The sequence below is a fragment of the Pristis pectinata genome, chromosome 6, assembly GCF_009764475.1.
Source record: "Pristis pectinata isolate sPriPec2 chromosome 6, sPriPec2.1.pri, whole genome shotgun sequence".
In the NCBI taxonomy this organism is placed as follows: domain Eukaryota; kingdom Metazoa; phylum Chordata; class Chondrichthyes; order Rhinopristiformes; family Pristidae; genus Pristis; species Pristis pectinata.
The window spans coordinates 62637907-62653947 of NC_067410.1; the positions used below are offsets into that span (position 1 = coordinate 62637907).

General features: G+C 41.4%; 1 protein-coding gene across 28 annotated transcripts in view; it reads left to right on the forward strand.

The window, feature by feature from the left end:
• kif1aa (kinesin family member 1Aa) overlaps window positions 1-7415 on the forward strand; it is a 230642-nt gene extending 223227 nt beyond the window's left edge. For all 28 annotated transcript variants that reach the window (XM_052019026.1, XM_052019024.1, XM_052019028.1 and 25 more), the window contains one exon: window positions 3744-7415. In XM_052019026.1, the coding sequence (XP_051874986.1) occupies window positions 3744-3786 (43 nt within the window). In that variant the 3' untranslated portion in view covers window positions 3787-7415. The remainder of the gene's footprint in view (window positions 1-3743) is intronic.
• Window positions 7416-16041: the final 8626 nt, after the last annotated feature.

Sequence of the window (16041 nt, forward strand, 5' to 3'; positions counted from 1 at the left end):
GCTGACGTTATTGTAAGACTGTGACTCCTAAGTACTGGAATCTTTAGCCAGGGGAAACATCCTCCCTGGATCTGCTCCACGCAAGTCCTTTTGTACAGTCCAGATTGGTCATGTCTCATTTATCTGAACAAGAGTATAGAAGCTTAGCCTACTGAATCTCTCCTTATATTGCCAGGAACCAATCTGGTGAATCATTGTTACACTCAGATTCAGAATTATTATCACTGACATATGATGTGAAATTTGTTGTTTTGTGGCAGCTAAATAAGTAAGGAGACTAAAATTAATCCAGGTGTGCCTTCACCACCAAGGCCCTAATTAACTATAGTAAGACATCTTTTGTGTTCAAATCCTCTAGCATTCTGATGTCTTGAAATTGTGAAGGTTGCTATAGAAATATAAATGTTCCTTTGATCACCATCTCTGGATATGTCCTGCCCAATGGCGGAATATATCAACCATCGTGGAGTCTGGAGGACTTTGCTACCCAAGTGTGATAAGAATGCCCAACTGAAGGCAAAACTATACTTGGCCTCAGCCACATTAACTCAGCTTTTGCAGATATACAGTATTTGTGCATGTCAGTACTGGTAGGTGTGAGCACTGCACATAGTTGTAGAGACCATGTACCATTTTCAAATGAAGACACCTATTTTGTTGTGTGTGACACCATCACTGTGCTAAAAGAGAGTATTTTAAAACAGGTGTGACTTCTCAAATCAGGGCAGTTGCACCTCACTGTGAGCCATCAGCAGCAGCAGAAATATATTCATCATGGTCCGAGGTATCCCACACTCCATATTATCATCAAGCTAGAGGACCAGCCCAGGTTCAATGAGGACTCTAGAAGAATAAACTTGGGACAAACATCCATAAAAACGAAACACCAATCTGGCATATAAATGCTCAACAACAGTGGCAGCATAGAGAAGACAAAGCTAACTGTTCACCACATCAATGGATCGGGTCTGCAGTTCTACTACATCTAATCACAAATGGTAGCAGACTGTTGAGCAACCAACAGCAGGAAGGGGCTCCACTATAATGACAGAGTGCAGCATGAGTGCAAAAGGCAAGGCTGAGTCAATTGCAGCCATCTTCAGTCGGACAGGTTGAGTGCTTGATCCATCTTGGCCTTCCAAGGTACCCACCATAACAGGTATCAGTCTTCAGAAAATTGGATTCACTTCAGTCTCTTGCCTGAAGGTTCGCTGTTGAAGAAGATGCGAATTCTGTGACAGTGCACAGAAAGCTTAGATCAGGCATGGACTGATAAGTGGCAAATAACATTCACATCACATGTATGCCTGGTAATGAGCATTCAACAATAAAGACCCCAACCGCAGACCATCCACATCCAATGGCATTGCCATTGTTGCGTTCCCCCACCATCAACTTCAAACATCCTGGGGTTCCCATTAACCAGACATTTCACTGGACCTGCCACATAGATAAGTAGCTGAGGTCAAAAACATGGTGTTCTGTGCTAAATGACTCACCCTCTGTATCCCCAAAGACTTCAAGTAAAGCGTGTCAAATGTTATGCATGTGTTCAGATGAGTGCAGCTTGAGCCATACTCAAGATGCTGAACACCATCCAGGACTTAGCAGCCTGCTTAAGGGGTACACCATTTACCAACTGAAATCTTCACTCCCTCCACCAACAGGGCACTGTAGCTCTAAATATCTGCCATCTACAAGATTCACTGCAGCCCCCAAATAGACTTCTTTGATCGTATCTCCCAAACCCACATCTTCTCACATCTAAAGGAATAAAGACATCAGACCCATGAGAACACCAGCAATTTCCCCTCCATGTCAAGCACCTCTCTGACTTGGAAATACTCACTGGGTGAAATTCTGGAACTCACTGTGTAAAGGCACTTTTGGAGAACCTTTACCACAAGGCCCAAAGGTTCACAAAGGCATGATTCTGCCACTTCCTGAGATAATTCAAATTAAGGGAAAAAATTTCAGGCTTGTCAGCAATGAACTAAATTCTTAGTAGTAGGTATACCAGATACTGTATGTTATGGTGAGGGTTATAGGGTAAATCAGACAGTTTATATTGAGGTTGAAAAACAAAATCATTTACAGTTGAAAGGGAAATCAAATGAAAGGTCATTGACCAGAAACATTGGCTTTGTTTCTGTCTCCATAGATGCTGCCTGACCTGCTGAGTATTTTTAATATTTTCTCCTTCATATGTTAAATTGGAGATATTGGACTTAAGAAGTAGGAACAGAAGACATAGATGCAGGATGAGGTCAGCTGGCTCCTTGATCCTCCTCTGCCATTCAATATCATGGCTAACCTTATCTTGGCCTAGATTCCACTTTCGTCCCTGTTCCATAACCCTTAACTTCCATACAGTCCAACAATCTGTCTGGCTCAGCCTTGAATATATTCAGTGTCTCAGCTTCAAGTTCTTTCTGGGGTAGAGAATTCTAAAGGTTTCACAATCCCCTGAAAGAAAATATTCCTTCCCATCTCTTTCTTAATAAGGCAGCTCCTTATTCTAAATTTAGACCCCCTAGTTCAAGCTCCCTAGTTCAAGTTCTGTTGGTCCGATCAGAATCTTCAGTAAGATCACCTCTCATTCTTCTAAACTCCAGTGAGAATTGGCCTAGCCATCTCAACATTCCTCTTAAGTCAACCCATTCATCCCAGAACTCAACCTAGTGAACCTCCTCTGAAGTACCTCCAATTCAAGTAGATCACTCCTTAAAAAAGGAAATCAAAGGTATATAAAATATTCCGGTGTGATCTCCTAATGTCTTGTATGATTGTAGCACGACCTCACTACATTTGCGCTCCCTTGCAATAAAATTAACATATTAGTTGTCACAATGGCAGTGTATGGGATTTATCAGAGTGTTATTTAACATTGTGAGTTTATGGTATACATCAAAGATTGCTATATTGAGGATGTGTGGAATATATAGGAGTATTATAATGAGAACAATTTTTGAGCCATGTTATAGAGTAGGGTGGTGTATATCACAGTATTATAGTGAATGGTGTGGGGCACAGCAAAGAATGTTACAATGAGTGGGGAGTACATCAGAACATGTTTTGGTATGAATTTTATTAGAGTCTTACAGTGGGGACTTTGGTTTGTATCTGAAATACTTACAGGGGTAAAGCAGAGTTATATTGGATGCTGTGGGAGGAAACAGATTTGTTTATTTGTGGATATGTGGAATATTAGCAACATTTATAAATATAGGTGTATGAAAAAATGTAAGTGAGAAATTTGGGGTACATCAGAAACTGTTATAGTGAGAACAATGTTATATTGAGAGGTGAGGGATATATCTGTCAGTATTGTAGTGAACCGTATTGAATTTATCTGAGTACATTCTTATAAGTGGGGTCAGTTATATAAGAAAGTGTTGTGTTTTAGGGTCTGGGATATATCATAGTGTTGCAGTGAAGGAAATGGTTTATATTAGAGAACATAATATTGAGGGGTGCAGCATACAGTATTTCTACATTACAGTGTGAGTTATGAGTATATTACCATACTGTTGAGTTAAATGAGTTATACAAAGGAATTATGACGTGTAGCAGAGAATGTCATACCAATGATGGTGAGTACACCATGTGTGGTCTGTTAGTGTAATGGAAATTGTTATTCTGATGAGATATATGGATGTGTCAGAGAGCGCTATCATGAGGGATTTCAGACGGTGTTCTAAATCAATGTTACCTGTTCTGAAGAGCCTACATTTTCCTTGCAGGTCAAAGCTGTCCAGAAGGAGGAGCAGTCAGATGAGGATCTGACAAGAATCAAGAACCAGCTTGAATTCCACTCCAGATATCAAATTGGACTCTTATGTACATAGTCAACTTAGCCTTTCCAGCATTGATGTGAATGCCCATCTAAAATGCCTGCTCTACGTGTAGTAATTTATTGAGGATTAAAAATTAATAGTTGTGTGAAAGCAAAAACCGTGTCGCTGGCGCCGGGGAGCGCCATGTTCCGTGTGCGTGTGATGCTCTGTGTGTCTTCAGCAAGCGGTTAGACATCAGTGACGAACGAGCTCCTTACCATGGGCACTAGATGCTGTTGTGCTCCTTATGTTTTTGTTTTGAGGAAAGGGTGAGGGGGAGGGGGGAAGAAGACAGTGAAGGCAGTTTGTGGTATCCAAACTATTCCCAACAGAGAAGAAGAGGCTGATTGGAATGTGCTGCCCCCTCAGGCACAGAGCTCTTTATGGGTCCACAAGACCTCTGGGAATAAACAGAGGAGCTGATGGGCAAACTGAAGGAGAGCCTTAAATGATCCGTAAAGCTCCTTATTGGTTGGTTCGTCCTCGCCAAAGCCCCATGTTGATTTGTATCTGCTTAAAGGTGAATCTTGTCTCACAGAAGGCTCCATGAACAGTGTGAGATTTGTGGCCAAGAAGAATTGACAGGTTAGTTGCTGCAGGGAGGGGAAGAATTATCTATTTGGACAAATGAATGCTAAAGGAGATTTACAAAACTGGAATCATGGAGTAGTAAAAGGGTGAATATTGTATATATTTCACGTTTAGCTCTATACTGATAATGTATTCTTAATCTTTAATAAGAATTGTTACTGTTGAAGTTGAATAGTATTGTCTGCCCCTCCTCCCCAGCTGCAAATATTTGGATAGCTGTTTGTCGTGTTGGAATTTTCATGACCTAGTCAGCACCCACACCATTGCTGGGTCTGAAGGACTCAAGCGGAGAAATCTGACTTTGGTCGCCAGTACTAAGTACAAGCAGGAACACCAGCTGCCAGTTATACTCCGCACCATTTGGTACTGAATATGGTGGTGTGTACAGCTGGCAGTGACACACACACACACACACACACACACACACACATCAGTGCCACTGTCCTTAAACAGATCTTTTCCTCTCAGTGTTTTGTTAATTAGTGGCTGTAGAAACAAACTGTGCTGATTTGTTGTCCCCTTGTCTGTGGAGGAGATGCTGACAGCCTAATGCCTGTACCAGTATGACCCTCAATTGTTGACCCTTGATGGACGAGATATAATGGACCAGATTGGGGATGGGGGGCAGGAATACGATGACTCAGATTGGGTTTTCTTTTATGGTTTACATCAGCTGCTTCTAACTACCAATGTTACTACCTCTCTGACCCCACAGGAGTATGTCCTTCTTGTTTGGGTGGTGTAGGGGCCAGAGAACCTGAAGCCATCTTGAGCAGTTTGCTCTAATTGTCTCAGATCTATCAGTAGCAGTGGGCAGCCCAAGATGCGTCTGCTTTAGAGCTTACAAGCTGTGATGCAGATTGCCACACATTTAGTCACTCCTGTGCATCGCAATTTTATTTACAAATGGCATTAATCACCAGTTGGCAACTACATCCCAGTGTTATAAGTCAAGTATTCATGCCAAGTGGGGCATCGGGCTCTTGCTCAGGACGGAACAACTCCAACATGCTGCAGGTACTGGAGCTTGCAGGGTTGGGAGAAATGGAAGTGTTGCTTTGGATGTTGGTCAATGGAGCCCCAACAAGCACAGCCCTCTGTGAGCTGTCAGGGCATGGTGACAAACACCTCCACAAGTTCCTCATGGTGCTTTATTTAAACCAAAAAGACGATCACCAACTCCCCCATCCTCAACAGGTGGAAAAAGATACACCATCTGCTTCTCGGGTCACTGCAATACCTTAAAGTCCAGCATTAAGTAAAAGTCGTGTATTAAGGTTGCTGTTTAATTAAAAGAAGCTTTCTGCTATGCATATATTGAACCCTCTATTGTTACGTTCTACAGATTGTTGTAAACAGTTAGTCAAAACAAGATGAATGCAGGCATAATCAATTGCTGCTAAATAAAACACCTCAAAGTAGTTCACACTGAAGTATGAACTAACTTTGTGGCTGCAGATTACATACTGGACTTTATGGTGGCTCTTTGGTTGAACCAAAGCTCTTGAGAGTTGGAAGCATCTGAGTCCTGGTCAGTATCCTTTCAACATTTTAGATACTGTGCCTCAGTGGAAGCTTGTCAAACCAAGGAAGCAATTTACCATTCGCAACAGAATTTTCAATTGCACATTGGTGTGTGTGCGTGTGTGTCCTGCACTTGTGGTGGACTGCTGCATTGTCCGTGCTGTTTGTCATTTACCACATGTCAGTTGGGTGATATGCTCTTTCTCACGTTCAATGCACATGAAGACCGTCCTGTTGCAATGTATGTTCACGTAGCCCCTTCACCCTCTCCCTCCCCAAACTACCCCTTCCCTACAGCAGAAGGAATCACTTTCCTCTCCATTTATTTACACTTGAAGTGTGTTTTCCATGATGAGTGTATGCTCAGTCACTTTAACTGCAGAGTCTCATTTGGAGAAGTCTGATGTCTGGCTCACATGTCACTGGTGGTGGTAATGCCTTCCCATTGGTATGAAGTTCTGTGCAAATGCACAGCATCATCTGATTTTCATTTGCATTCAAACTTTCACCTCTGGCTATGCATCACACCAGCAAAGAGAGAGTGATCTGAAAGAGAGAGTGATCTGGCCTTATGGAATCACAGATAGTGGAGCTGATTTTCCAATATGAAGCATGGACCAGGAATGTGCACTCTGATTTTCCAGTAGTGCAGCCAATGGATGAGGCAGTGATCATCTTACTGTTGGTATGTTGGGAGATACACACCAGACTGGAAATCTAGCTCTCTTTCTCTCTCTCTCTCTCTCTCTCTCTCTCTCTCTCTCTCTCTCTCTCTCTCTCTCGCTCCCCCCTCCCTCTCTCTTACCCAAAAATTTCTGTGGCTAGATAACGTGAAACTTTCTCAACTGGGGCAGATTTTTGTAAACATGGGAATTAAGAGTCATGAAAGCAAGGCAGGTGTATGGAGCTGATATACAGATCAGCCAAAGTCTAATTGAGTGGTGTAGCATGAACCAGGAGTATGCTGCCTATTCCTATGCCTGTTCTTATGTTTCTATATTCGAAGAGCTGACATCAACATTTGGAATTTTAGATATTAGTCTAGAATGGTTACAGAATTCTTCAGCTCTTGTTTTCTGTCTTCTATTGCCTCTGGAAAGTGTGTGTCAATGTAAGAATCTGAATAGACTTGGTCACAATGGCAAGTGTACTGCTAACAATCTTGTGTGAGACACCTGAAGGTTGACGATGCTCCCAACACCTTTTCAAAGTGAGATTCAGTACATGAAGGTGATGGGAAAGGAAGTTAGGAGTCTGTATGAATGCTGAGAGAAAATATTTGAAGCATAAGTAAGAGCTTTGCAGTATCTTGGCATGGCAGTTTGAATGTGTTAATCATCCCTCTATTCTATAGAGCCTCAGTTTGAGAACAGGTAGTAAGTGTGCTCCAGTGCAAGTGGAATTTGGGCACTTGGCAACAATTTTTCCACCAGAGCAATGTTCCTCTCCCAACTCAACCTAGACTCGTAATCTCGTCATCTTGTGGTAGAGTAGAAGGAGTGAGTTCTTAGATTTGATTTTTGTTTACAATGGGTGATGAGATTCTGCAGAACTGCAAACACTAGATGCGTATTAGTAGGCATTTTGTCAGATACAAAACAAAGACAAATTAACCTGTTGGCAACAAACATGAGGTCACATTTAGTAAGGATGACTTTAAGCAGTCATTTACCATTCAATCACAATCTTACACGGTTCTCAAATAAATAGGACTTGAACCCTGAATCCTAAGTGGACAATTTCCATTTATTTTCCCCAGCTGCTAACATGGATTATGGAGAACTGAAACAACGAACAATCAGATTTAGAAGATTAATACTTTACACGGTCCACTTTCAATACATATCACTATTAATACAAGGTAATGTATTCTGCTGGTCCCTCTCATCCAGGATGACAGCCGAAGACTGGGGATGGTAGGTGAATTAGTCCAGTAACTCACCAAAGGAAAAAGAAAACTGTGCATAAGTGAAATGCTTCTTTTTTGGGCTTTTTGATGTGACAGATATAACCTTGGCCAGCCAGCCTGTGGATTATGTCTGACTGTAACATAAGATATAGAGTTGAAAAAAGTTCCAAAACCTCTTCTCTGCAAAGCAATTTGAGCTGGGGGCTGTGCCTTAGGCCAACCAACCTACAGAGCATGCCCATATCAAGTGAGATTAGCGAATAAGAAAGGTGAAGCATTCTCACTTTTGCTACTTATGCCAAGGGATAAATGCCCAGTCCTTCACCAGAAAGAAAGGTCAAATGTGTCTGACATGTGGCTTTACCATTCTATTCAACTGCAATTCTTTACCAGTATATCATTGCTTTAACAAATAGATCAACAATCATTATGCATTAATTTAAAAGTGCTGTTTACCAAAACTAAATTCCTTTCCCTAAAATGAACAGGACATGAGGAAATTTAAGAAAAGGGGGAAAGAAAGACATTCTGCCTTAAAAGCTTACCCCGTCTCATAAATCAATGCAGTTTAAATGTTTTCCTGTTCTATCCCTTGCATCTTCTCAGGTTATCCCTCAACATAACCTATGCACTTTTTCACCATCTTTTCACCATACCCATGAACATCAGCTACCTATTTTTTCATCATATCCTCCAAGCCTTCAGTGGAAACAGATTGAATTTTCATTGATGTCAGTTCTTGATAATATTAACAGCATCCTTTGGTCACTTTTCCTCCTCTGTAACCTTTTAGATAAAATATGTTTCCCCAACTCACTTCTCATGTCATCAGTGTCCCCATGGATTTGTATCCTTTGCTCCAATCTGTTAGTTCTTTATTTACTTACCTCCAGCAAGAAACAGGGTGAGGAAAAAAATAGCTCAAGGAATATAGTAACATCAGAAAATATTAAACTCTATTCCCTTGGTTCTGTACTGAAAGTTGAGCTGTTAAGGGAGCCTTGAGCTGTGCCTTATGTTTCACTCAGCTCTCACACCCTGAGCCTGTAAAATGGACACCAGCAAGATAAACGGCAGTAGTAAAGTAAATGAACGAGTACATAAAAAATATGGCAAGTCACAGGATATGCTTGATTGTTGTGGATTGTTCTGAATGAATGCCAATTGCAACATGCTCAGTGGATGAGGTTTCATTATATAGCAACAGTTTAATCAAGGTGGTTTCCACTTATCCAGAAAGAGAGAGAGAAAGCGGGGTCGGTGGGAGCTGGGATAATGGGATTGGACGGTAATGCAATACTGGGGTGGGTGTATCTCTCCAGTTGCCCAACATTCCGTTCACACAAAGCTTGTAGAACTATTTCATGGGGTGTATAAGTGACGGTGGAAGAGATAGTGGCAATTTTGTGCTCCTCCTCCTTCCCCCCCTCTCCCCCACCCACCCCAGCCTGCCATCAATACAAATCTCAGCACCAATGAATTGCAGAGGGAAGCTGTGACATAAAATACAAAGAAACCAAGAGGGGATTTGTAAATATTTCAAGACAGTTTGCCAAATTGTAACAATTGGCATTGCTATAACCCTTAAGAAATGACTTCAGCACTGACTCTTCCAAAAGTTCACTTCCAGGACATTTGAGTCAAACAGGCAACTTCCACAACTTCAAATTTCAATCTGATTGATTTGCAACCTTTGTCTACGTAATGGTGAACTAATAGAATGATCTGTTTTCTTATTTCTGTTGTCAGTTAATCCATGCCTCTTCCCACAGTGCCCCAGCTTTGTATATTTTGGAAGCCGCCTCTGATGTTGTATATACGTGATGGCTGTGACAACTGTATAATATATCTACATGCTGTCTCAGATGGTCAGTAGTCTCTTGAAGTGTAAACCATGGGTGTTGGAATTAGAGTCTTCAGATGTTTGTGAACACTTTAATGCATTGTCAATAAAAAAAATAAACGTGGTAAATATGCAGTTCTGGACAAGCAAGCATTAAGATTCTGTGTCTGATTGAGTTACACACACATGTAACATACATGACATAGAATCACTATACACATATAAGTAACATATCCCTTATACATCTACCTACCTATTTTTCTAAGTTTGTTTTGTTTTCCATCTGCATCTACTACACGTTTCAGAAAGAAAGTCATTGAACTTCAGCCTGAGGTTTACAAGCTCTAACATCTACCCTGTCACCTCCACAGTTAGGAAGTAGCTACAGGTGAACTTTGAGCCTCTTTGTTGCAGTGATCATATAGTTACAGATCAAGCTGGTGTGTGAGTATTGCAACCATGCAATGGTACAGGAGAGGTTCACTACTGAAAGGTGGGATGGAGTTAGACCTCAACAGTTGAAAGAATGAAATAGTTGAAGAAGAGAAAATGGTAGGATTATTCGGAGTTATTTTCCAGAAATACTGTGGATCAAACCAACAGCCAATATTTAGGAAGATTTTTAAATCAGGATGGATACCAAGAATCAAACCGAACAAATTCCCCATCCCAAGTGATTTATATATATTTGTCCATTCCACCTACAGTCATGGAAGAATCATCAGATAATTAGTGTTAGAAACAACTATAGTGACTAGCAATTATCCACAGGACCAAAATTTAGGGATAAAGGATTTTGGCCTATTCAGCAACCAAATTATCCAACCCAGCATCTTCCAATTGGTATCTTAAGACCATGAGTAATTCTTCAGCTATTGAAATTGTTAAATTTGTACAGAACTTTCGTAGACTACTCCCAAATTATGGAGGCACCAGAGAAGGTGTAAAAAAAATAGGTTACTGGGATGATCCCAAAATTGAGATTTTAATTGAACTAGAACAAAATGAACAGCTGAGGCAATTCTCTCTAGAAACACTGAATAGATAGCCTAATAGATTCTTTAAAATCATGAAGGGCTGGATTGAGTAGAGGGGGAGAAACAGCTTTAACTTTGGGAAGCCCTTAAACTAGAAGCTATTAATATAAAAGAGTCGCTAATAAATACAATGTAGAATTCAGGAGAATTATATTCACCCATAGAATGGTTGCAAATTGGAATGGTTGCGATGAATAGCATTGATCCACAAAACAATCATTGGCATCACAAGTCGTGCCTTCTATATACAAGATTCCATTTTCAAGCATATTTTAGTCATGATATTTGCTACATGTAATTTCTACATGCGACAATGTGAGCAGTTCCACTATGACTCTTTCCAATGTGCCAACTGATTTTGAACCCACTACTTATGAGATTGTTTTACCTGTCAAGAATTTTACCAGTTAAGATTCAATAAGACCATCTCTCATTCTTCTAAGATCTGGGGATATAGACCTAGTCTACTCAGTCTCTGTACAAAGGACAATCCTATCATTTCACTCCTTCAAAGTTAGCTATGTATATCGTTGGGTAAGGAGACCAAAACTGTGTTCAGTAGTTCAAATGTGATCTCACCAAGTCACTATATTATTGCAATAGGCATCATCACTCTTCCACTCCATTTGTAATACGATCTAACTGACTTGTTGCTGAGCTAATCCTTTACCTACACGTTAACATTCTGTACAAGGACACCTAGATCCCTCTGCCAATATTTCCTAGCCTCCTACCTTTCCAAAAATATACCGTTTTTCTATTTTCCTACTAAACAACACTTTATACCCATTTGCCTATTCGCTCAACTGAAATATATCCCTTTTTATCCCCTTCACAGTTTTCATCCCCACCTAGCTTTGCTTTGGCAACAAACCCAGATATATTACACTTGCTGTCCTCATAGTCGAAGCACAAACCATGATCCTTGCAGTACCCAACTAGTTATAGAGTAGCAAACTGGGCGAGGTATTTATTCCTACTCACTGCTTTCTATCTAGTAACCAACACTCAATCCAGGATTACCATTAATCCCATTCATAAATTCATGTTGACTTTGTCCAATCATATTAAAATGTTCTAAGTGCTACATTGCCCACTCCAAATAGATTCTAACATTTTCCCACTTCCCATTAACTGACCTGGAATTCCTTGTTTTTGTCTCTTGCCTTGAATAATATGCTAAATTTCAATCCTCCAAAACCATTCTAAAATGTAGAGAATCCTGGAAGGTTAAAGCCAATCCATCCTCCATAGTTGTAGCCACTTCTTTTCATATCTAGTCTGCTGGCTAGATTTGTTGTTGTATAGTCCCATTAGTTTCTTCAGTACATCCTTCTCGTCAGATATTTGAGACCTGTATCTGAAATATTTCTCATGTCTTCTATGAAGACATACAGAGTGTTGAGTTAATGTGTCTGCCACATTCATATTCTCCATTATTTTACCTATCACTGCCTGTAAAAGACCCACTCTTGCTTTTGCTCATATCTTCCTTTACCCTCAAAACTCTTATAATTTTGTTTTGCTTGTTTACACTCATATTTTCTATCAATGACTTGGTCAACCAGTGTCTAAATTTGAATATCCTCACTGTTCTGAGTATTAGTCTTTTTGATAGCACTGTATCAAAAAGACATTAATATTACTTATAATTTCTCTTGTAATTATGGTTGGACCACTAATACTTTTTTAGATTAAGGAAATTATATTAATTACAAATTATTATTTATTTAAATATCTGCTGACATTTATCCACTGCCACTTTCTAAACATAATTTTCCAATTCTCCCTACATATCAAGGTAGTTTGATCTTTTTAACTTTAAGACTTTTGTTTCAAACTTAACAAAATTGTTCTCAAACTCAGTATAAAACACCCTATCATTATGATCACTCTTCCTCAGAGGTCACTTACTGTGAGGTTACTAATTAATCCTGACAAAGTACTATGTCTACCACTTGATTCCAACTGACCAAGTAAGTTATGTCAAAAACTTTACATGAACTTATGTTTCACAACTCAATTACTACAATTACTACGAGAGCGATGCTGTCTGGAGCTGTGTTCCTGGTAGGGTCACCCATGGCGGTAAGGTCGATGGTGAGGTCCCTGACAAAGAACAATCCAGCCAAGACCTTAACGGTGGAACAGGTGGACGAAGTTACTTCGAACTCAATGGCTATGAAGGCAGATGAAGGCTGCAACAAATCCGTCAGCTCCAATCGTCATAGTTTCCATGCCATTGGAATCAGATTTGTGAAGTTTCATGTGCTTTTTGTAGTGCAACATCAAGTACACATTAAACAAATACACGCACAGGCGTCTTTGCTCTGTGGATCATTTGAGAGCCCATAAATAGATCAACAGAACGAAGACCATCATCCTCGACCTCGAGGGATAGCCACGACGACGATGATGATGACTACAATATTTTTGAAACACCCCTAAAATAACTTCTTCTTGGGCAATTCATTGGGATCAAGGAAGACTTGATTCCACTCTGGTTTCGGAGGTCCTGAGGTAGCCGATAAGGCCAATGTGAGAACCACAGACCATTCCATAGATGGGGCAGCAGGTACCCTGCGGGGCAGGTGGGTGGTGTGTGTAATGCTGTACTTCTTATGCAGGTCATCTGTGCGCAGAATTCAAACTCGAGTCACTGAGTTGTTGTTACGAGCCTCCAGCTGCTAACCCATTAACTTTAACAGGTATGGTGCCATACAGATACACATACACAATTAAGGTCATTATTCTACAGGAAGGATGTGATAACACCAGAGATGATGTAGAGGAGATTTATGAGGATGTTGCCAGCGCTGGAGAATTATAAGCAGAGACTTTCAGACGAGTTTCTCTTTAACAGGAGTTGAGACTTGGAGCGAGAGCGGGAGAGTTTAAGAGAGGTAGGTCTTGGGGCTTGCTGGTGAGTTTCACTTTACAGGACTCTAAAAGAGGCAAGTTTGAAAATTGTTAGTTAATAGTTGATTGGCTAATTAGCTCATTAACAGCAGCCAATAAAAAGAAGATAGGGGCCTTTTGGAGTGGCTTTTGTGAAAGTGGATAAGTGTAGGTTGGGGGGAGCTGAGACTTTGGTGTGAAGAGGCTGAGTGAGAGGCAGGTGTTGGGAGTGAGAGAGTGAGAGTGAGAGTGAGAGTGGATCTTTAAAAAGGCTTTGGTGAGGAGGCACAAGTAAGAACAGGTAATTTTGTTGTTGATCCTAATACTTGATTCAGTGTTGGCAGGATGCCAGTTAAGGCAGTGGAATGCTCCTCCCGCAAAATGTGGGAAGTCAGGGAACCTCATGATCTCCCTGATGACTACATCTGTAGGAAGACCAAGGAATTGATTGTGAGCTTCAGAAAGGGGAAGTTGGGAGAACACACACCAGTGTTCATTGAGTGGTCAGTGGTGGAAAGGGTGAGCAACTTCAAGTTCCTGGGTGTCAATGTCTCAGAAGGTTTATCTTGGGCTCAACACATTGATGCAATCATGAAGGCAAGCCAGTGGTTCTACTTCATTAGGAGTTTGAGGAGATTTGGTATGACACTAAAGACTTGCAAATTTCTACAGATGTATAGTGGAGAACATTCTGACTGGTTACATCACTGCCTGGTATGGAGGCTCCAATATGCAGGATCTAAAGAGGCCTCAGAGGGTTGTAGACTCAACTAGCTCCATCACAGGTACAACCCTTGCCACCATTGAGACATGTTCAAGGAGCAGTACTGCAAGAAGGTGGCATCCACCATTAAGGACCCTCACCACCTGGGACATGCCCTCTTCATGTTACTACCATAGAAGAGGAGGTACAGGAACCTGAAGACCCACACTCAAGGTTTCAGGAACAGCTTCTTCCCTTCTACCATCAGATTTCTGAATGGTCCATGAACACTGCCTCATTATTCCCCTTTTGCACTATTTATTTAATTTTGATATAGATTTATAGTGATTTTCATTTTTCTCTTTCATTGAACTGCTGCTGCAAAACAACAAATTTCATGACATACATCAGTGATAATAAACCTGATTCTGAAGTGTACTTGGGTTCAACTTCTGTCAGACCAGGTCATGGAACTGGAGCTGGAGTTGGATCTCTTCAGGATCATCCAGGAATCTGAGAACATCATAGATGAGACTTTTATGGAAGTGGTCACACCCAAGGTACAGGCTTCAGACAAATGGGTGATCAACAGAAAAATTTAGGACAGTAGATAGTCAGTGCAAGGTTCCCCTATGGCCATTCCCATCACTAACAGGTATCCCTCTTTGGATACTGTTGAGGGGATGTTCTTCCAGAAGGTTGCAGCAGCAGTCAGGTCTCTGGCACTGTGGCTGGCTCAGAGGGAAAGGGTGTAGTCAGACAGGGCGATAGTGATAGGAGACTTGATAGTGAGGGGGGCAGACGGGAGATTCTATCTCAGCAGAAGAGATGCCAGGGTGGTGTGTTGCCTCCTGGGTGCCAGGGTCAAGGATGTATCTGAGCAGCTGCAGAAAATACTTGAGGGGGAGGGTGAATGGCCAGAGGTTATCGTACATGTTGGTACAAATGACATGGATAGAAGAAGGGATGAGGTCTGACAGAATGAGTATGGGTGTTGGGTAAGAAGTTAAGAAGCAGGACCTCAAGAGTAGTGATCTCTGGATTACTCCTGGTGCCACGTACCAGTGAGGTCAGAAATGGGATGGGCCAGATGAATTTGTGGCTGAGGAGCCGGTGCAGGGGGCAGGAATTCGGGTTCTTGGAACATTGGGATCTCTTCTGGGGTAGAGGTGACCTGTACAAGAGGGAGAGGTTGCAGTTGAACCAAATGGACCAATATCCTTGCAGGGAAATCTGCTAATGCTACACGGGAGGGTTTAAACTAGATTGGTGGGCAGTGGGACTCTGAGGAGGAGCAAGTCATGGGATAAAGCAGTAGCCAGCGAGGGCAAGTTTAGTAATCAGGATAGCCAGGGGCACAGTAAAGGCAGGGAAAGGAATACCCAGTTAAACTGCATTTATTTCGATGCATGAGGATTAAAAGGTAAGGGGGAGAACTTGGAGCATGGATTGGCTCTGAGGGATGTTACAACTATAACAGAAACACAGCTGAGAGAAGGGCAGGACTGGCAGCTCAATATTCCAGGATCCAGATGCTACAGGTCTGACAGAGGTACAGGTAAGTGAGGAGGGGTGTTGCCTTTTTGATAAGGGAGAATGTAACAGCAGTACTTGAAGATGAGATTCTCGGCAGATCGTCCAGTGAGGCCATATGGGTAGAACTTGGAAACAAGAAGGGGAGGGTCACTCTAGTGGGGCTG